The following is a 24,462-nucleotide window of genomic DNA, read 5'->3' as shown; positions in this document are numbered from 1 at the left end:
TCGTAATTAAAATTATTTTCTTTTTTATGTTGAAAATTTTCTTGAATCAATTTAATTGCCTTCCCTCTTTCGATTGTTATCTTTAACGACATTATCCCCTCCATTTGGAGAGTCCTTTTTACGAATCCGTCGGAAAGAGTGGAAATAAATTGTGCGTATACGATTTTATCGCGAACCGAATCGGGACACATTATGATAATCTTTCTATATCAAAACCCAAAGAAGCGATATTTTTTCCGAATTTCTGTTTTTCATTAGTAAATTGCGAATAATAGTTTTATAACGAATGGCGTCTCTCCGAAACGCATTTCCAATTTCGACTTTAACTCTTCGAATTGTAAGTTCTCTAAATTTTGCATGCTTTCCAATACTGCACGCGCTTTGCCTCGCAAACCAAACCAATGATCTTTGTTTCCTCTTCCCAACAGTTCGCGAGGGCGATAAGATTGAATTGAAAAACTCGCACTTCCATCGTAAATGTCTGGTTTCAGTTTTATGCATGCCGCCTCCCCCTTCCGAAACAGCGCAGACGGATCAAAACGATCAACACTCCCGATTGAATGCGCGGACAATTCACGATGATTCACAATATTTGTGCAACCGGCGTCGTTTACATCGGAGTTAATTAAGTTGGCAGCGCTCGCGATAGGATTCATGTGATTGACAACACTCGCGACAGGATGAGAAATTGACCATCGCATCAGGATTGGCATGAACAAAGTCATTCGCGGCAACAACGGAATGACCATCGACGCGGGAGGGTGAATTATTATTGTAAACATTATTAGAGAGACTTAGCTGGCTTGCAGGAATCCCTCGCAAGTTTTCCTGAAGCTGCGCAATCTTCGTATCCCGCTGTCGCAACATCTCCGTAAATTCGACTCTTGTATGATGTTATTTCTCAGACTGTCATACCTCTTGTAGAACTTGAAGAGTCGATGCGACGGGAAAAGCTTCTTCTGAAGAGGCTCGCTAAACTATCGCTTCCGTCGTTCGCTCCAATTCTCGCTGTGCTGACGTTTTCTGCGGACTCTCCATTTGAGCTCTTTCCCTCGTAATGATTAGCGAATCATTACACGATTCTAGACGAGCCCCCAAAATGTTACGTCCGAACGTCCGGCTCGCGGAGGCGTTCTCGCAAACGCGTTCACGCACTCCCGGCCCGCAGAAATGAACAACACGGATGTTATAAAAAGAACAAGAAAAGTTTATTATGAAATGAACACAGGACACACACACACACACACACACACACACACACACACATATATATATATACGTGAAGCTCAGAGCACACAATCAATGAGAGAATAAGAGGATTGAGAGATACATCCGAGCGCAGCAACAATTCACGTCCAAATCTGCCGATCTTGTTAAATAACAGAGCCACGTGCCGCTGGGCAACACGATCTTCAGGACTTCACGAATGGCGATCTGTGTCGGCACGGCATGGGTGTAACAATACTATCTATCGAAACATAGAAAGGACTCTATGAACAACGTTGAAAATATTCAAAACTGTCTTCGGAATCATCACAAGGGTAATTCTATTAGCGTTGGACTACTGACTGTGCGATTCAATGCGATTGAAAATGCTAAAATTGTATGCTTGAAATTATCCGATGTATGTTGACTGAATCACAATAATATTGTTTATGTTCAACTCAATGCATTGAATTAGCATTTGGTCAATTGGTTGGTATCATCGAGAAAGTTGATACAAAGTTTATATAATACAATTCTTAAATATCTCTACTGACGGATGTTAAAGATGTACCAAATGTAATATGCGCTAGCGATTACTTTAATAAAAATCAACTCCTTGATTGCGAACTGTTAGCTTTAGATTTTTATACGTAAAAAAAAAAATTATGTAAAAGAAATATAAATAAAAAAATTTTTAATTTAAAAATTATGATATAATTTTTTCACACATGTATAAAATAGGGGGCTGGAATATGCAGCTCGTGTCTTTTCTATTTTTTTTTGTGACAAAAAGGATCTTTTATGATAGTACATGTATTATATAAAAAATTACCGAATAGAAAATAGCTATAATATTCAAGAACAATAGAGTAAAATAATATTCAAGAACATAGAATCGATGTGATAGATCAGGTACATAGAAGAATGAAAGAAACAAACGGGGAATTAAAAAATACAAAACGATTATTTTATTATTACATTGGTTTATATGTAATAGTAGTATTAAAAATATTTGAAAAAATGCAATCGGACATGAGCATCGATGGCTCCAACATCAGCGACGTTGCTCGGACATCGGTTAAAATCAGTGACGTTTGAGCATTAGTAGCAGCGTTTTCTGGAAAAAGAAAACAAAAAAACTCGTTGACTACCGTTCGCTTTTAGCAGAGAATAAAATGCATTAACACTAGTCACCATAAACGCATTTGTAAAGAAGATATGCACCGTTTTGACTTATCTCAATTTGTACAAATAGGGCATATATTACATGGAAATATTAAATAACATGGATTTCTGCACTCCGAATTGCAGTATTTGTCATCTATGGCTGCATGCAATTTGATAACATGTTTATGAATGGTGTACATGTGTTCGATGTCCGCTAATCTACATGATGTGCACAGAATTGACGAACTAACCGTTGTATAATAAAAATATATCGCACTGTTTTGTCAGCACATTATTTCAGCGCGATTATTTCCTGAGGATACACTACTTTGCTCTTAGTGTTTTCACTCTGATCCTTACTCTAATCACTATTACTCTAGTCGTTATCTTCCGATAATGCTGATGCGTCCTCATCATTGTCCATTATTACCTCAAAATTCATTCACATTCTCGAATACTTCGATGATGTCCATCAGGTCTTCTTCTGGTATATTATGAACAATATGCATTATATTTTCCATCAATTATTCAGTGTACTATACAATAAGAAAGCTCGCTTCTAGATCCAAATTTATACTGTAATCCTTCTCTTTAACCGGAGTAGTGGATCTCTTTAATCGTTTTTTCTAATTTTTTTTTTTTTTTAGGAATGCTTCAAAATTATGTTCTCATAAACTAAGAAATTTTAAAATTCTAGAATTTCACTTAAAGTGTTTCACTTAAAAAAAATGTTTCAATTTATCTCATATATGTATAAAAACTCAATTACTAATTTTTAATAGCAGCCAGATGTCAGCGCTCGAATCAATCATTTCTATCGCGATCAATCTTTACGTACTTATCTTAGACATGCTTCTACCTTCATAAAAAAATTTATGAAAATACAATTCTATCGAGTTTCACTTACATTTACACTTCTACTAACCTTGAAACATATTGCAAAAAACATATTCAATTGTCATATCCCCTCCCTAAACAAAAATAAATGATAAAGACTCTTTTATCAAGGGAGGAAGACATTGCGTTCTAATATCATCGATTCCAATAGCAGTCAGATATTGGCATTCAATCAATTAATTATGAAACTTGGTCGTATTTAAAATAATTAATAAATGTTTCCAGAAAAATTACATTATGTCATATTTTGGCCGAAAAACGGTTGAAGCATATACTGGCGAATACTTTTTGAAACACTTTTTATTTTATAATCATTTGTTTTTTGTATTGTTTTCGTTCATAGCAATATTCTCTTTTTGTGATGTTTTTTGTTGTCTTGTACGTGATAGCAATCTCTAAAATCTGTGATATCTTATTACCATTATGTGCAATGACGTCGTATCCCCATCTCCGAAGAATCCCCCGCGCCCCGCATTCCCCTTGGAACTCCCGAGTTAGAATTCCTCTATTACACTATTCATATTAGTGAATTTTCTTGTCAATATCTATATATATTAAAGCAAACAATTTATATTGATATTGTAACTATAAATTGAAATATCTGACTTCAATATCTATATTTGCACATAATTTTGCGCAGATCATGCCGATAAAATTATGTTATTTTCGATTCAATATCCTCCTACGTCCCATCTCCAACTTATAAAAATGAAATGTCAATGCATTGTACCCGATGTGTACAACAATCTACATATACGTCTTTTTGCACTTTTCAGAAAATTTTGATATAATTGTTATTCTTAGAACAAATAGAACGAGTGCGTGCTGTGTGTACGTATGCTCGATAATGGGATTGCCGAAGAAGTGGCCAAAATTCAAAGTCAAATTATATTAACCAAAGTTATATTTAAATTTTTTGAGTTGCTGAATACAAATCCAAGATCAGAATTTCAAAATTAAAAATAGCTGATTTAATATTTTATTTAATTTAACTTAATTTAGTTTATTGCAAAGCTATAAGAAAAAGACTACATGTTAACAGAGTAATAGACATAAAATATGAAACAATAAACTATAATTAATATAAACATAAATACAATAGACAATAGTAACTTGCAAATGATTAGGCATCAGCAAAATTGCTGTTACAAAACCTACTAGTAACAAAACCAGAATAAGACAATAAGAATAAGAGGTAAACTAATAGCTGAAAACACACACACACACACACACACACACACACACACACATACATACATACACACATATACACTCACTGACATACATACACGCGCATACATCCGCACACACACCAATCACATCAGTCTCGTTTGAATACTGTGAGTGACGCAATGAAATGCGAGACAGCGGAACGAAAGGAAGATAGAGAGGGAGAGGTTTTTATTGAATCAGGAAGGGAATTAAAATGTTTGACAGAGGTGTAGGAGAAAGCAGCACGAATCAATATATGGGAAAGGATAATCTTGGTATCTGGTGACAAGAAGATTAACAGAGGAATGATGCTCAGAGTTTAACTGAAGGAGACGTCGCAGATATAGAGGAGTATTGGAGCGAAGGAGGGAAAATACAAGACAGGACAGATGGAGAATAAAACGTTGCCAAATTTTAAGCCAGTCAGATCTCTGATAATACAGAGATATGTGGTCGTATTTACGAACACAATAGGAGAAGCGGAGAAGAATTTTGGATATGCTGTACACGATTTAGCAAATGTTGGTTAAGAGCAGGAACGACATCAGCATAATAGAGAAATAACAAGTAATTGAGAAGTGAGGAGTTTTTGAAAGCAGGAAAGGATGTGGCGAAGGGAATAAAGAAGATGTAAATGAACCGCACAATCGGCTGAAAGGTAAGTAAAAGCGGTCAAAAACAAGCGACACAATTAAATACTACAATTTTTTTCAGAAATAAGATTATTTGGAGAAGTGATTCACAAAATTTTGTAAAAACAAAATGTTTTAATGATTTCCTCCAATTATAGAGAATTTCAAATATGTTATTATTTAATAAAAACTTTTTGAATAAGAATCTTAGGAAACTTGTCCCTAATGTTATAATTTAAATGTTATGGTGTTTTTTTTCTTATCAGAATTAGTATAAAATTGATATTGTGTATGAAATAAGTTTGAATATTCGCACGATTTTAAAGCCCATCATTTTCTTCTCGTATGTTTAAAAAAATTATGACAATAAATATTCTTTAAATCAAAAGTCCCCCAAAGTTCCACCTTATAATTAAAGTTGGAAATTGTCATTATGTTTCTTGTGATGTGAACTGTAAGATTATTTATCACCTTTTGCCACCTTTGATAAAGAAATAAGTAAATTAAGTTGACACACAGTGTGTGTGTGATTATGCACAGTAGGATTAAATTACCGAAAAAATGGCTAAAATTTAAAAATTTGATTATACTAAAAGTTATATTTATAAATTTTTTATGTTGTTAATTCCGAATCCAAGATCAGAATTAGAAAATTTAAAATGGCGGATCCAATATGGCCGATAAAAATGCAAAGAGTAGTCATATTTAAATATTGATTTATATTTATAGGTTTACATTATAAAATGTAAATTGGAAAAAAAAAGATAATGTCTATATGAAAACAATATTTTTTATTTTATATTATATATAAACTTAATTTATAAATAAAATATAAAATTTATTCGATATGCATATTACAATCGTTTTGTTAGAAAACTGATTTTAAAAAATTATGATATTCTAATTCAAATTAAATAATGATTTTCAAAATTGACTTTTTTAAAAATTGAATTAATTTAATCTCACGAATTCACTAATTTCATATATAATTCTACTAATTATATAAATTCTTGTTGAATTCTTCTTCAGCTGTTAATTTAATTTTTTCATACTATTAACTTATCAATTAAATGAAAGTATTTTAAGCAAACTTTTAAAAGGAATTTTAAGAATAACGGAACATTTTAATGTAAAAACTTTTTCTAGTATAATAATGATGCGAGCGAAATTTTTTAAAATTAACAGTTTAAGATATTGAAGATGACCTAATAAAGGTCGAAATATTTATTAATTATTTATATTGTAATGCAATAAATAAATTATTGAAAATATTATTCGCAAATAATAATGGAGTTGGCTTATATCCTTTTTAATTACTCCTTTTTTAATTAATTATGTTATAGTTTAAGTGGAAAACCCGATTGAAAAATCATGAAGAAGCATTACATTTATGCCGTTCAAAAGTTTTTAGATCTGTGATCACTACCCTATTTTAAATTCCGATACCGATGCGATAATTTACTGGTACCCAAATATCACAAACATTCGGGTCCCGACCCGATCCCGAAACAAATTCCCGACCCAAACCCGAGACTCGGGTACCCGCACACCCCTACTAATTATGATACGCGAGTGAACGTATCTAAGAGTTAACAACGCCAACCAAACAAGTCGGAGACAGAGAATTGGGAGAAAGGCCATATTACCCTACCTCGTGCACAAGGGCTCACGGTACTTTAGTCGACGGTCAACCTATAGGCGTGCCGCACTGTGTACCGAGAGCGATTTGCGCGCGTTGCGGCTAGCTGATTAATTAGAACCTCTACCTTTACACACTCCCTTCTGGTTCTCCCATCGTCAAGAGAACTCGATGTAATTACGAGCATCGGGCGCGCGCGGCGTAGCTTCGCGGTTGCGGAGGGGGTGAATGAGCAGGGGGATGTGAGAGGAGGAGAAATACGAAATGACTGCGCGGGTTGGTCGCTGCTGCGAGGGTGGCACCGAAAAGCACAGTAGTTCACGTAGCGCAGTTACTGGTGTGGACGAAAACGGACGAACGGATAGAGTGTGGTTGAGATGGATGGTTAGGATGGTTAGGTCGGGAAAAGCCGTCAGCAGCGGTGAAGCAGTGGAGTTCGACAAACTGGATTCATTACATCCCGCGGAAGGAGATGTAGCGATGGCGAGGGGGACGGAAAGGAATGCAGAAAATCGGTACAGGGAGGAGAAACGGGGTGGTAGCGCGCGTCACAGCGTACCGCCGCGGACGTAAAGAGGTGAACTCTTCCGCGCCATTTAAAGGGACCATTACCGAAACCCTTTGTTAATTCTTTTCTTTAATTTTGTTAGAGCAAATCTTCTTTTTTTAATTGCTCGAAACGGAATATTTTCATCTTAAAAAGTTATAGAATTGTTTGCATTTGAAGAAAGATTTAAATATGCGAGATACGTCCAATGATATTAAAAAGTTTACTTTATTTTATTATTTATTTCCTTTTAAGCATAATATGTATATCTATATATGTATAAGGGTGTCCCAAAAAAAGTTGGGGCACCTAAATATTTCGGAAAATATAAGTTTTACAGAAAAGTGTTTCAGACAAAAATTGTAGAGTTCAAAAAAATCTATTTATGTTCTTATCAATTTGACCTTGAATAACGTTGAAGGTGAGATCAAGGTTATCGATTTTTTTGAACGAAACACCTTATTTTTGATTCCAGAATTTAATAGTTAGTGTCGAGAGATTTTTAAAACACTAAAATAAATATAATTTGTATTTGAAAATAATAAATATAATTTAATAAATTATATTTATTATTTTCAAATACAAATTATATTCATAATTGTATAAGATATATATATATATATATATATATATATATTAGGTGTTGGAATTAATTCGTAGCGTTTTACAAGTGATGGGAAGTACTTTCATTAATGTATTTTTTAATGCTCATGTGAAATAAATAACATTCTTTCATTAAAAAACGCTACGAATTAATTCCAACACCTAATATATATATAATTCGTTAAATTACATCATAAAAACGAACGTGGTTTATAATTCAAAACGTATGAAAAGAAGAGCATAAAAAACCATCGCACAAGTTATAGTTTGTGATATTTAATTATCATTACATTAATAAAAACATTAGATATTTCGGCCACAATCTGGCCATCCTCAGTAAATTCACAATATTAAAACGCAAAATTACATATAACTGACATTATATTCAACCGTCGTATGATATAATTATATATAAACGTGTTCTTTCATATGTGAAGGTGCCTCGTACAATAAAGTTACACTGCCAATTGTCATATCACAAAAAGTGTAGAACGAGAATTTTCAGATTCTAATTTAACAAATTTACGTATCATTAATATCTTCTAATCGAAATGTGTGAGAATAGAATCATTACCTGTTTTACCGCAAAAAAATAATGATGAATCTCAAGTACATCCTTTGCACAGATGGAAATTTGTTGTGACATTGTATGTTGTTATTTGTCATATCATATATTTTACCACTATTTATATATATGAATCAAAAGTTTAGAAAGTTCTAGAATTATTTATTAAGTGTGAGAGAGATCTTTCTTAAGAAGAGGCAGATAAACATCAGACAAAACTTCAGTGTCACTTTGTTTATCGATACCACTTATTTGGCCTTTAATGTATATCATTTCAGAAATTCTTTTTTTCATTAATGATTGTTCTGTGTCTAAAATTCTTATGTTATCCCAATCCAATTCATGCATCTCATTCAACTGGTGACGTGAAACCACTGACATCTCGGAAGTGGATCTTCTTATGTCAGCCTTATGTTCTTTTATACGAGTTTTTAATTTTCTTTTTGTTTAGCCAACATAAGAACATTCACAATTTAAACAATTTATTTTGTAGACTACTCCACGATGGTCATCCTTAAGCAAAGGAGCTTTTCCAGTTTTTATAAATATATTCATTTTATTCATGGGTTTATAAGCGATATTAAAGCCATGAATACGTGAAAGTTTTTTTAAATTTTTCAGATACTTTGCTTAAATATGGTATTGTGAAAAACTTTTTCTTTGAATTAAAATTAGAATCACTTTCGTTATTATTGTCCTCACGATTTTGATCTAAATTAGTTCTACTTTCCAAGGTTTTTATTCTATTTTTTATTATTGAAAATATGAATTTAAGAGGATAACCATTCATTAAAAGAGTATGAATTAAATCAGAGATGTTTTTTTCTTGAAATTTTGGATGAGATAAAAGCAAAATTCTATCTAATTGCCCGATGATTACGCCCCTTTTATGTATTAATGGATGTTTCAAAAAATAATTTAAATATCTCCCAGAATTAGTAGGTTTTTTGTAAATATCGAAGATGATTCTTCCTTCTTGTCTCATTAATTTTACGTAAAAATTTTTCTAAAAAATTTTTTGAGTTGCATGAATTGGATTGGGATAACATAAGAATTTTAGACACAGAACAATCATTAATGAAAAGAAGAATTTCTGAAATGATATACATTAAAGGCCAAATAAGTGGTATCAATAAGCAAAGTGACACTGAAGTTTTGCTTGATGTTTATCTGCCTCTTCTTAAGGAAGATCTCTCTCACACTTAATAAATAATTCTAGAACTTTCTAAACTTTTGACTTATACATATAAATAGTGGTAACATATATGATATGACAAATAATAACATATTATACAATTTCACGACAAATTTCCATCTGTGCAAAGGATGTACTTGAGATTCATCATTATTTTTTTGCGGTAAAACAGGTAACAATTCTATTCTCACACATTTCGATTAAAAGATATTAATGATACGTAAATTTATTAAATTAGAATCTGGAATCTTCTCGTTCTACACTTTTTGTGATATGACAATTGGGATATGACAATGTAAGTTTATTGTACAAGGCCTTCACATATGAAAGAACACGTTTATATATAATTACATCATACGACGGTTGAATTTAATGTCAGCTATATGTAATTCTGCGTTTTAAGAATATTGTGAATTTACTGAGGATGGCCAGATTGTGATCGAAACGTCTAATGTTTTTATTAATGTAATGATAATTAAATATCACAAACTTGTACAATGATTTTTTATACTCTTCTTTTCATACGTTTTATATTTAAATTATAAATAAATATAATTTGTGCTGTTTGAAAGTAATCATTAATTTTTTTAAGAATTGAAAGTACAATATTTCTTGTAAAAAGTAGAGACTGATATAGAAATTTTAGGGTAAAAGCACTAAATGTAGACGTTAGTTCTAGATCATTTTTTATATTTAAATAATTACTATATAGTATTTTTCATTAAATAATTATAGTATTTTTCATTAAATGATACATATCACAAGATTTTTTAGCATTTGTTTTATCTGTTTCAAGCCCCAATTGATTTTAATTTATTAGAAACAGTGCTATTTTATTGATGTCGTTAATTAATTAAATGTGCGAAATTAACTAACGTATGTATCTTTAAAAATTTATTCAAAGTGTAATATCATAAGAATTGCCTTATAAGTTTTATAGTAAATAGTAAATAACATTATGTTTCAAAAAATTGATGTTATGCTCAGTTGAGATTAAATGTGTCCGTAGGTGTTGTTTAATCATTATGTTATAACGTTACTTTTATTGTGTAATTTATTATAAAAATGTTTAAAAGCTTGTCAGATCTTATAAATGATGTCATCCCGAAAATATTTATTTGTTTTAAGTATCAAAATATAATATAAAATAGTATATATGTCTATATGCAAAAAGTATTATTATTCACAATTTAATTGTTTTTCAAAACTAGCAAATGTTGCTAAACATTTAATTTTTATTAATTTTTTAAATTATCATTAATTTTAAACTGTCACTAATTTTAAATAAACTTGAATGTGTTAAAATTACATCATGATCCACAATTAGACCCTAGAATGTGGAGTATCAATTATAATTTTTATTTTATACATTAAAATGTGCATGCGCAAATCATTTTTATTATTCTTATGTAATAACGAGTCAGAAAGGATAAAGCGTTTGATGAATTGATCCGCAATTAGTATTGTACATGGGATCTAATTGTGTATAATTGCCATTATTTTGTTTAATTCAAATTAGACATGAAAATAACCCAATTTGACAATAACTTACCCGGTAAATTATAGTAAATTACTCATAATTACATAATTTTTTAAGGCTGGTAAAATAGTAATTTAAAAGAATTAAGAAAATAAAGTAATTTGATATAAGAGCATTTAGTCATTAATCCTTATGAAAATAAAAATCGGAGCGTAAATCGGATGTAATGGAAGAGTAACAAAAGCGTGAACGAAACTTCTAGAAGGCGAAAATTCGAACAATGAAATGTAAAAGAAGCATTTACGCTTTTTCCACATTTTGATGTTTCAATTTTCGCCTTCTATAGAAGTTTCGTTTTTGTTACTCTCTCATTACATCCGATTTACGCTCCGATTTTTATTTTCATCAGGGAAGTTAAAAACGCTTTGTTAACTAAAATTTTTATGATACTATATATTGATGTAATTAAACAACTAACTGACATTTAAGGCAGGTACAAATCAGGGACGATTTACGACGGGAGTGGCGTACTTGTATACAGTTCAATTGCACCACTCACATCGGCCTGTTCATAATTTTTCACTCCTTCACGAATGAAATTATATTATTTTTAATTAATTAATTAGTGATGTAGATAATTAATATAACACTCGTTTACGATATCGCGATCAACAGCATCAGTCGACCTAGTGCGACAAGTAGCCACACACTTACATAAGCATGAATCAATGTGTCATACAGATATGTTTTGTTACAATTAAATATATTTAAATTTCGTCAATAACTCTGTTATACAATCAGCGATTCCTATTAGGAATATTAGAAGAATGTTGTTTTTTTTTATACATAAGTAGGGAAATACTAATTGTACAATACATAACTATAAAGACAATATAATCAAAATTACCAATAAATTACTATTTTATTGCAATTTTGTCGTAAATAATTGTAAAATTGAATTTGACGGTATTTTTACATCTCTAATTAAAATATATAAAACGGTAATAAAATAGAATAAAATCATCCCTAATGTAATCTTTATGATCAATTATAACTATTAAATATTTTATTAATTATTTGATATTATTTTGGATAAAAAAATATAAATTTTTTTTAAAGAGTGATCCACAACTAGTGGTTTTACCCTACCTAACTTTTTGGTATAACACGACCCATATTTCGCGATTATATCGAACACAAAATATCCAAAATAATTTATGAAGAGATCTCTTTTTGTCGAATTAAATTTATTTCAATTGAAATATCTCTACAGATATTTCAATGTAGTTATACCAAATTTCTTATTCATTAGGCTAGCCGACACACACAGCCGTTGCCTATCTAATATTTTAATCTCCATTCCCCTCAACATCTCGATCGATCTCCGCCTTTCCCTGTTTCTCCTTTTTTCTCCTCAAACTCAATCCTTTTGCTTCCCTTATTCACATCTCTTTCCTCTCTTGATATTTATTATGATTTCAGTTTATTCTCAGATTTCAAGCGTTTATTCTCAGTTTTCTGCGAAAACTACATTAAAAAATCGTCTTTTGTTATTTATGTATTTCTATATTATATTTTTGCTGCTATTCAAAGTAATATTCAAAATAAAGATTTAAGAAATAATTTATACAAATTAGTAAATGTAAGAAATATAATTACTGAGATATTATAATTGAATCATCAAGAAGAGTATTGCGATTGTTAATTATTAACTTAAGTTGTTTCAATTATTTGAGAAATTGCAGAACATTATTCATCGACATAAATGATTATTAATAATAAACAAACTATTGTTTTACTTATAAATCATAAAACTGTAATGTTAATTTTGCTTCAAATTATTGAATTAATATTTCCAGAACGTACTTATTTCTGAATAAAATCGCGTGTAATTTTCATTAACAATTTCAGAACATCATTACCTTACAGATAATAAAGATAAGTAAATATATTAATAATTTAAAAATCAAATTTTTAGATTTAAGATTTAAATTTAAGACTTATCTAACAAATTTCAGCTTGTAAATGAAATTCAATTGTTAGCGAAAGTAATTAAACTAATTCCTAAAAAAAAATAAATTGCGAAGAATCGTGATAAGCTACGAGGATCCCTATGAGATTGTATACAATGCGCGGGCCTTTTCCTGTCACGCTTACGCCGATGACGATAGACGTAGTAGTACATATCCGCTTTAAGTGATTACTACATTTCCATACGCGGGCAGAATGCTGAAGAATGGAAACAATGTATTCTCGGAACAAACGGCTTGGATATCGCGTATTGTGTTTCGGATATCGCAGCGATTCGCTAAACAAAACGACTATTGGTTCGCCACTCCTCTACTCTCCAACTACCTGGCGTCTTCCCCACCGAGAGTAGAAAAAAATGAGGCTCTTCCTGCATCCGTTTCTTCCGCTAACATTCCGTGAGAAACGAATAGCATTCATTAATGCGGAAATAACAACGATGCGATGCGATACGTTGATGTGATACGATGCGCTTTTACGATGCTGAATCGCTGTGTATTGAAATCGCATTACAAATCGAAATCATTCGAATCTATAGTTTTCGAATCTGTAATTTCTACTACAATTTATTACTCAGTTATACAAAAATGAACCTTTTTTAAGACCTGAATTAATGAAATATTCTCTAATGGATTTTTGTTCATTGAAAACAAATCCGGTCGCAGAATTGGCCTAACACGTTAGGTTTCCGAGAAAATTGAGGTTAAATGCGCCAAAATTAGTATTTTTGGTCATCCATTCTATCATTTTTTCGCGGCCAAAGTAAATTTTTTTTCAATTTCGTTTACGCCACTACCTTTTGCCTATAAAATAAATTTATATTTATCACGGTACAATTATTATAATTACGATGACCATATGCCCTTTATTGTAAAAGACAGTCCTTTATTTTAGGTAGCTGTCCTTTAAATTTATTTGTTTTTTCAAAACTTAATTTTGTTCTTTATTTTTCAATATTATTGTCCTTTACTATCCTTTATTTTAACATTACGGGAAAATTTTTTTTTTTAATTAACGTTCTAATATCTAATGTTACATTAATAAGTAAATTTTTATTCATAATATTTTATAATTTCATGCATATAAATACAATTTGTTTTTTTTGTTAATTATATTTCTTAAGAATAAGTACCATGTAAATGATATATATAAATATGATAGAGAACACTAATAGTCTGTCAAAGTTAGATGTTATGAATACAATATATATTCTTAATTTAAATTTAATTATCTCAGATGTAATCTTGCGCTGAAACATTCGAACATTAACCACAATCGATCTGAGACGCTAATAATAATATAAATATGATAAGGCGCCAAAATATTTGGACATTCCGGTAATATTTTTCTTATCGATAAAGAACTTAATATTTTTTTACTCGATAAAGAACTTAATAAGTTCTTTTTCAAATTTAGGGGGATTATTTCATATATAGGAATGTCTGCGAATGTCTTGGTGCCTTATCACATTTATATTACCTTAGATTGATTGTGGTTAATGTCCGAACGTTTCGGCGCAAGATCACATCTGAGATAATTAAATTTAAATTAAGAATATATATTGTAACATTTAATTTTGACTGACTATTGGCGTTCTCTATCATATTTATATATGTTTCTTAATTTTTTAAATTTATTCAAATAGAATCATTTAATTAATTTTATTCAAATTATAAAGTTTTTATTTTTTATTATTTCAGATTAAGGATTTGTTATACAATACAATCGAACCAGTTTCGAACTATCAGAACACTGTACCTTATTTTAATTTGATTATACTGCGCAATAGAATGCACAGATTCTTAACAATCATAAATTATCAATTATGGGTATCAATTATGTAACTTTTTTTTTAGTCTTCTTCCTGTTCGTCCCACGTAAGATGCATCACAATCGTTGCAATTTATAAGAAGAAGATTATCAGCACGGATTTCTGAACATCAAAACCATATACGATGGAATATTAGCACATAATCGTTAATAATAGATCATCGATTACAACATAGATATGATTTTGATTAAAACAATATTCAAATTTTTGACGAGGAATCGTGTTATAACAAACATCTTGTCTCGGAATGAGTAGTATAATAATGGCGGTTCTAACCCAAGTCCTCTGAGGGGGGCGCGGGGCGCGGGGAGTACTCGTAAGCGTGGAGGGTACTGGTAGGCGCGGGAAAGGGAGGGGAGGCGCGGGAAGTCTCGGCGCTATCAGTGTTTATCGATATGATGATACATGCCACCATGTTGTGACGTCACGTATCATTGGGAACCGCCGCCACCGCCGCTACCCCACATTTCACCGGCGCAGACGCTGCCGCCACTGCCGCCGCTGCGGACCCCACGTCCACCCCAAAGTGCGTTTCGGGCCACCGCCGCCGTGCGCGCTATTTTATATACTTACCATCTTTCTCTCGATGCGTTGCCGTCTTCTCCTATTTCCCTTTTTTCTTTTCATACCCAAAACCATTTGACATGTCACAACATGTTCGAAAGGTGACATCATCATCAATGTAATGTGACACAAATTTCATGCAACCAAGTAAATGGTATAAAATGAGAAGATCAGTTTTAATCTCCGAATTGCGCACATTTATTTTCATATTTGTTAATCATTCTTCTTTGTATTACAATGGATACGATAGATTTGATGGGAAATAAAGAAAACTACATATATAATGATATGAACAAAAAAAAATTTTTTTAATTTACATATTATTACATCATTTCTTTTTTTGTACGTATTAAAAATTAAAGCCAATAGCTCGCAATCAACGAACTGATGTTTGTTAAAGATGTCACTATCGCGTATAGCGTTTTTGGATGCGATATCGGAGAATAACGTATACTTAACATCAATCGTATCGACGAGTCGGACTAATCGTTCGAACATTACATCGATACATCCGTCAAACTCAAACATACATCATAGCGTCGTTTCGATCATCATCATGCATACGGACGAAGAATTGAGACGTACGAGCGTAGCATGTAAACGCTGACAGTTAGAGGTCCAACGCTTATAAAATTGTCTTTGTACGTCTTGTCGTTTCGCAATAAATATTCTTGTAAATATTCCATCGCTGCTCGTAGAGACCCTTCCACGTTTCGAGAGACAGCAGCAGTTCATGTCCGCGATGATCTCCCAGGGCGATCTCCACGTAACTCGGTGGACCAACGTTGATTCCAATTTCCAAAAATTTGTAACCTGTAGTCGTCAGATCGTAACGTCTGCTCAATAAACGCACCTTGCGATGCTCCATGCTGTGTACATACATAATGTTAAAAACATTTCTTTTGTGTATAGAATGTTAAAACTTACATGTTACTGCAGTCCTTCTTCGTTTCGTACGATGCGTTGCTCTTTAGCGAAGTACATTTTTTTTCAACCGTACAAGCGAGTATCGCAAGACTAATTGCACTCGCGTAAATTGCGATATATAAAACTTCTAGAATCGAAGAGGGGATAACTCTCCTCTCTTTCTAAGAATTGCGAACATACATTCATACATACACATTCATACATACGAGTACATGTATTACAAAGGAAAAAAAGAAATAAGTAATAAATACGTTAACGTATTTTTATTTAAAAAATTCTTTTGCAACCACTAGTTATATATGTTCAATACATTTTGTAACGCGCAATTCTGAATATGTTGTCCATATCGCATAATATTAGTAACATCCAGCTTGATTAAAGATTCCATGTCTTCATAAACTACATCCAAGGTCTTGATGCACATGCATTCTCGCTCATCGTCCAAAAACAAGTTCCACAGTCACGTTCGTTTCTCGCGTCCCTTAACGTACACGATAACATCATCTTCAAACACAGCTGCTGTGATCAGACGTTTCGCCTCGTTGTACGGGACCATCTCGTCCTCCCATCGCAATCCATGGTGATAAGCAGTCAACCAGAAAGCGCAAGACATGTTGGATCTTGTCAAAAATTTCTATGGTATGGAACTCGTAAAAATGTAATATGTGAGAACGATCCCCTGTTTCAGCACCGCCACTTCCTTCACGATAAATTTCTTGTTAATGATGAATCCTTGCAGATCCACAAACGTTGGCACGAACATGTTCTAGAAGATTGCGGTCGATTGCGGTCGATTGCAACGTATCGTAGATTTTATATAGAGGTGCATTTAGATGATTTTGCGTTGGTCAATGGATTATACTGAACCACGCAATTGTGTATGATGAGACAATAGGCTGTTGTATTTGCGGGTACGTCTTCTTTACATTCAAACTTTAATCGCACGTCCACGGTGCCATTCGGACTGATTCGTTCTGTCGAGAGCAATCGATAATCACGAATGGGCTATTACATAAAAAAATTGCAAAAGTGAGACTCGGCTCGAGATATTTGTATCCGTAGTAGCCCTTGCAGAAACGCGCGTACAAGTCGTACAGAATCGCACATCTGTTTTTATCAAACCAGATTCAGTCATCGTACGGATAACATTCCGAATTCAGGTAAAGTTTCGCATTGCTTAATTTGCAGTCATCGAATCGACTTACATCCTCGGATGTTTTTTCGACCTGTTTGTATAGCGAAAATAACGTAGCGCGGCTTCTCGAGCTGAGTAACCGTCTTGATGGACCACGAATGTTTGGTTGTGCTCTGCAAGAGCGGAAACTCGTACAGATCCCACGAGCGAAAAGCCATGCTCAGATATCGTCCGCTCTCCAAAGCGCGCAGCATCGACAGCTTATTTATCTCGCTCAATAACACATGCGGCATTCGCCTGTACTTTGAATAATTCGAGCGTTGGTTCTATCTCCCGTCAGATAATTATTATCGTTGCGCGCTCGTATTAAAATCAACTCAAGCATTGATCACCACGCGTTTGTAATCTTCGCAAAATCCAAGCAGTACGTAGAGCGGTACACAGAAATTAAAGTATCCGGCTGCAGTAATCTGCGCATCCCAGCCGGCATTCCGTAGAATCACGCTTCTGTCGGATGACACTGTTACATAGTTTTTGAGCGTGCTAGTTATGCCCACATTTCTGTTACGATCAATCTCCACACCATTGAGTTCATATCGAATCTCATCGAATATGAACGCGACGCAATTATTTCCCAATGCCACATGAGCACCCTGGACCACTTTGTTCTTCGTCAGTTTTCCCTTGACATATAGAAAGCTTTCGTACGGCAGTGTGTACAGATTCTGTTGCTGTATAGGTATTCTTATTTCGTCGCTGTACTCAAACGTTGTGTTGGCGAACGGGCTGTACGTGTGAGTCTCAATCTTGACGATGCGATCGTCGAAGATCAACTCGTCTTTAATGTTTAAGATATCAGTCATCTCAAATGTTGTACACCGCGAATCCCAAAGACTAAAAATGTAACATGCTAAGTTTCTTCTTCTTCCTGATGCAGCTGAACGAGTGTTGTCGAGCTGTGGCATCACCGACTTTGTAAAGAATGTGTTATCTCTTTGAGTACACTCCGTTCCGTTCAGCACGAGCATCTTACGCGCACGTTATCACTATCGCCGCCGTACGTGCAATCTAACGGTGATCTCTTCTCCTCGAAAATCGAATAATCGTCCGTTCTGATCGACGATGCGTATCGTTAAATCTGTAATACTCCGTGCGATGATCAGGTAAATGATTTACGTCAGCCTCTCCGATATTTTATATCCTGACGGCACGCTCGGTGAAATCATCGATGTGTTGAGCAAGTACGCGTGAGCCGTACCGCTCAAGAGCAAGGGAAGCGAAACTGATGCTATTGTTGAGATAATTCGAGCAAGTGGAAGATGTCCTAAAAATTTACAAACGGATATGGGCAAGGAGTTTTACAATGCCGATGTGCAGAAAATCTTAAAAAAACACGATGTTAATCACTATTCCAGGTATTCGACGTTAAAGCGTCAGTAATCAAGCGGTTCAATCGTCAAAAGCGACATGTGGAAGATGTTTACACTCAACGGCAATTACAAGTGGATCGACGAGCTGCCGTGTCTCGTATCAAATTACAACGCACGCAAGCATCACACTATCGGGATGCGGCCCGCCAACGTAACTCCCGCGATCGCCGAAAGACTCTTCGACACGGTGTACAATGTGTACGTGATAAAAATCGCTGGTCCAGCAAAATTCAAAGTGGGCGATTCGGTACGCGTGAGCAAGTACAAGACGATTTTTGAGAAGAGTTACACGCCAAATTGAACCACCGAAGTGTTTATGATTGTTAAGGTACAGCGTACCAATCCCGTAACCTATCTACTCGAAGACTATTACGGAAAATCCGTCGCTGGTGCGTTCTATGAGCACGAGTTGCATCGCGCTACTCATCCGGACGTGTATCTCATGGAGAAAGTACTGCGCAGGAAGGGAGACAAGGTGTACGTCAAGGTGGCTGGGATTCAATGGATCGCACAATTCATGGATACACAAAAACAATGTCATTTGATAAAATTTTTCGTGTATTTTTTTTCTACGTATAAAAATATATAAATATATCAATATAAGTAATATAAATATAAATAAATAAAGTATATATTTCTTTTTTTTTATTACTCCCCAATCATCATCATCATCTTTGTTTTGAAGTATACAAAATGTATAATTATTTGTAACAATTTATAGAGCAGAATACATACATATGTAGTAATACATAATAGTAATACTTATATACATGTAAAAAAAAACATACGTAAAGTATAAATTAAAAGAATAGAAATACACAATAGTAATATGCATAAATGATAAAAACATGAGACACATAAAGTGTAAATTAGAATAGTAGTATATAATTAATACGTATATAAATATTAAAAACATTATATGAAAGTACAATAACTGTAATATATAAAAAATAGTAATAATACTTGTATAAATGTAAAAAAAGTGTAAATTACAATAGTAATACATAATAGCAATATATGCTACATATAATACATATATTGTATTACAAAGGTATCCGCCAATGCCCCCACGGTAACGTCTCCGTCGAGTCTGGTACAACGTATCGTTTGTCGTCGTATGGACTCAGAGCGATTTTCGATTCGGATATCGTGTACACCTCGTGTAATTTAGATCGTATACACGATTGACGGCGAGTCATTTCAATCTCTTCGTTCAAACACCGCGTGTAATCGTCGAACATTATCGTTCACGCTACGATGTTATTCTTTACGCCTTTCGCCTTTTTAATGTCCTTCTTGCCATCCACTCTCTTCGCTCTAAGTCCAACATTAATACACCGTTGTTCTCATCCTTCATCAGGCTGAGTACTTTTTTGTTCGCGAGAGGTATATCGCACACGTTGTCTGCCGGATCGCTCGTGTCGAATCTAGCGATATCGCGTTTCATAGTCTCGTAAACGTCGCATTCTATATAGTAAATGAGACTGTCCGTGTCGGTGTACATGATCTTGCATTTGTCGCGATACATCGGTGACATCGTGGTGAAATTCGTACAAGCAGACTTTCGATATGTCAAGTATGCACATACCCACGTAAATCGGCTTGTTGAACTTCGCCTCGAGTTTGCGCATTTCGACGGTGATAAAATTTTCCGCAAAGACGCTGCGGCTGTGAAAATTCGATTTCGCGATCATGCCTCCGCGCTGTACCGTCCATCCCATTTTGTTATTAATTTTACATCAACGTGCGCACATTCTCCATGGTCTTACCGAATACCGCGTTGTTCATTAGTTTATACAAATTTTTTTCGAAATCGTTTTTCGCGAGCGTTCTAAATTGTGTATTGAGTTCAATGTAATCGCAGAGCCATGGAGATTGAGCGAATTGTAGCACCCGATGAATCTTTATTACGCGAAGACCGTGACGAGTACATTGCTGCAGGTTGCGGTAATGGATGACGTAACGTTGCTTATCGTACAATGTCGCTAGAAGTTTATTTTCGTGCTTGCCAAGCGGTTTATCGCGCGTTGGGCAGAAAGGTAGGTCAGTATGTCGGTCATGTAGATGCTGCGGATACTCGAGATCGATCTCGAGAATATAACCGATAGGTGAATCCGGAACGATCGCGCTCATGTCAAAATTCGTAACATCTTCAACCCACTACGAAATTCGATGTATGATAAAAGTTGACACATTGCCCATCCGTACAGATTATTCACATCGTAGTACATCAAGTATGACGACGGTTTCGATGGATCGAATGAACACATGTACTTGTTATTATGTTATTAGCCTGCGCGTATCTGTCGGAGCATTGACTGAGTCAATGCCGCCGCGTATATCGCGTTCGATGAACATGACCATATCAATGTCAATTCGAATCTTATATTGTATATTTCAGCATGGCGTCCCACGTGAAACCTGGCAATGTATAATAATGAGAGACAGTAACTCGCAATGCAACTATTGCAGAAATTTTCGAAAATGTCTGCTAATAACAAGACATCAAATACAGATCACTGTACTCGCCGAGCGTTCAGATGGAGAATCGCTTTCAGATGTTCGCGGCAGATGAGCGTAATCGCTCTCGGATACTGTATCGCCTCTCAACGAACTGAAAAATATTTCGCGCGGTGGTAAGGCGTGTCCTGCAATTTTTCGACGTAATCAATGTACTCGTACGGAAAGACATCTTTTCGTGTGAGTAATTCAAATTCTTCGTTTGATAATGTTGGAAATTCGGAACGTACAATTTTTAATTTATCTTTTTCGAGATACGACGCCAATTTATCAAGATTTGCATTTAAAAATTTGAAAATATTAATGAATCTTAATTTTACGCAATTTTTCTGAAAATTCTTTTCATTTTTATCTTTGGTGCTATTGACATGTTTAATGAATGAAATATATTTTTCTTTAATTATCGGTATATCTACATGTCCATCGTATGCGGTAGCAATTTCCTTAATTATAAAATTGCGCGTCGTAGCCTGATAAATTGTGAAATACGACTGGAATATAAAACGAATTTTTGTAATTTAAATTACAATTCGAATACGCTGGATCACGGTATCTACCGGTAGATAACAATAATCGCGGACCCGCATGTCGTCCGGCGCGAACGATTTCTCGCAGATGTGACAACGCGTCGCGCTATGGTACGCCTCCCATTACTGTTTAGATAATGTTTCCATGGGCACGTTGTCAGATACGATATTTTTCACGCGATGCGCCAAATCGTTCAGTTGTCGCGCGAACCACGCTATACAGCCTTCATCGCGATGGAAGTGATACGACGATAACGCGTCATCGTACGCACATCGCACGTAATAGCCTATGCTAAACGTGTCATGCTGTTAATACGTACGACGACGCGTCTTCCTTGTCAGATTTCGTCTTGCGTTAGACGCATTCCAGATCGATAGCGTAGACGATGAACGGCACTCGTTCTCGATTGTTATAGTTATCGAATTCGAGCCATCTGTCGTCCTCGCTCTGCAATCGGATGGCGCAGTCGTTGATTTTCTGGCAGTCTACTTCGTGCGACTGCAATTTTTCGCACGAACTGAAGTAATGAAGGCACCTGCAAATAATAAAGATATCATTTTTCTATTCCTTTTTACTGTTTTTATTGACTATTTTTATTATACTTACCGATCACAAAAATATTTCCTGCTCTCGTTCCCAGTAATTTGTGATCTTACAACGCAGGATAGATTTTTTATCCACGCAAAGTGTCTAATGTTGTCGTTGCGTGAATGTTGTAAGTACAGGAGATTGACATGCTTCTCCTTCTTGTCATTGATGAGCCGCAGAGGAAAGACCTGTCTATTTTCGATGCTGTAGACGTTGATCGACACCGCATTCAACCGTTCGAATTTCGGAATGTCTTTTAATGTCATTGGAAATTCGATATCCGCGAGATTTAATAAAACTGCGGTGTAATGCGGGTATGATGATTCCCGATTTACATGTCTTTCTGCGGGGTACAGAGCGGCGATCACTGACTATGCGAAACATGCATTGTCCGTCGAACAAATACTGATCATCGCTCATTTCGTCGTTATTTCTCGCGACACTTTGATGTGACATCCCGCGTGCATTGGATTATGCTTATTCACTATCAAATTGAGGATTCTTCGAGCGATGCTAGGATAGGCTCGACGACGTGTCATACCGCTTGCGCATATCGGTGCAACGATATATCTCGCTGTTCTTTGTATTTACGCTCTTATTAGCACGTTTATCCTTCGTCGCAAATTCACCGTTGAACGCGGTATTCACTTTTACACTGCCGTGTCTCTTTCTACAGCGTCTCGCACTCGCTCGAATACTACATCGCCAGCGTCTTCTAAAAACCGCCGCGGCTCGATGTGATTACAGTTTATCACCGCACTTGTCAATATACGACTCTCAAACGCAGCGTCGATCTTTCGCCAGACAAGAGATCGTTCATTACCACTCGAGTATTCGCCACTCGCGTACTCGCCAATGTGCACCAATGTGCACGAAACATCGCTCCAATTCCAACTTTGCACCCGCGAGTCACGCGACACATCCTCGCCACCGCGGATTGTTTGTATCCAATAGCGAGGCAGGGACGCTTGGCACGAGAAAGCTGTTCGAGCTGCTCGATGCATTCGTCGCATCGCTGCCACGAGAAACACTTCACCAAAGTAGCGACCTGGCCGCACTATTCCAGCAGTTCGCGTTCCGCTCGTGGTTTTCCATGTTTTTTTTTCTTTTAATGTGTGCAAAGTGGGCACATGCTATACGAGAATATAATGTACAAAGGCAGTCTGCAATTCGTGCACGACTTGCCGTCTAGCTTACCAAAAGAACGGGTCTCATGCCTGACATTTCTCCATGTTAATGTCAGTTATACGAATCATGCATGATGTACATACAGTTAAAGAACCACCCGTTGTATAATAATTGTGGATCACACAGTGCTTAATACGAATATTCAATTTCTGGAGATGACACGAATTTTTCTACGCGATCCATTTCATACTCGCTCATATCACTAACATATCCGCTATCGTCAGATAGCATTTCTTTGTCGGATGACTCTTGGTCCATTATATTCTCAAAGTCTACTTTCACTTCATCAAACACTTCGTCTCTATAGTAATTATATAAATCGCATTTTTGCAATTTGATTTATTCTCAGAATTTTCATACATTCGGGTGATAGTTATAAAAAAAAGTATTGATCGGCATAAAACTTAACATTGTTCCAAGAACATGATTTCTTTTCGGATTTTTTCTAAAGATAAACAGATTTTATTTACATATAAAAATACTAGTTTTCTATTTATTCAACGCATACTACGTCAATTATTTTTGCTACAATTGTCGGTTTAAAACTTTTAGAAATACACATATAATTTCAATAATTAAA

At 34.6% G+C, this 24,462-nt stretch overlaps 1 protein-coding gene across 1 annotated transcript in view; it reads left to right on the top strand.

Annotated features, from left to right (window-relative positions):
- The first annotated feature begins 6,452 nt into the window (after positions 1–6,452).
- The window catches only part of LOC147908466 (uncharacterized), a 41,392-nt gene continuing 23,382 nt past the window's right edge, over positions 6,453–24,462 (top strand). The window contains exon 1 of the mRNA XM_087409281.1: positions 6,453–7,330. Within this exon, the coding sequence (XP_087265407.1) occupies positions 7,018–7,326 (309 nt within the window). The 5' untranslated portion in view covers positions 6,453–7,017 and the 3' untranslated portion in view covers positions 7,327–7,330. The remainder of the gene's footprint in view (positions 7,331–24,462) is intronic.

The sequence above is a fragment of the Acromyrmex echinatior genome, chromosome 9, assembly GCF_024713525.1.
Source record: "Acromyrmex echinatior isolate Ae372 chromosome 9, ASM2471352v2, whole genome shotgun sequence".
Lineage (NCBI taxonomy): Eukaryota > Metazoa > Arthropoda > Insecta > Hymenoptera > Formicidae > Acromyrmex > Acromyrmex echinatior.
The sequence above is the reverse complement of the archived record's forward strand: the minus strand, read 5'-3'. Positions and strand labels throughout refer to the sequence as shown.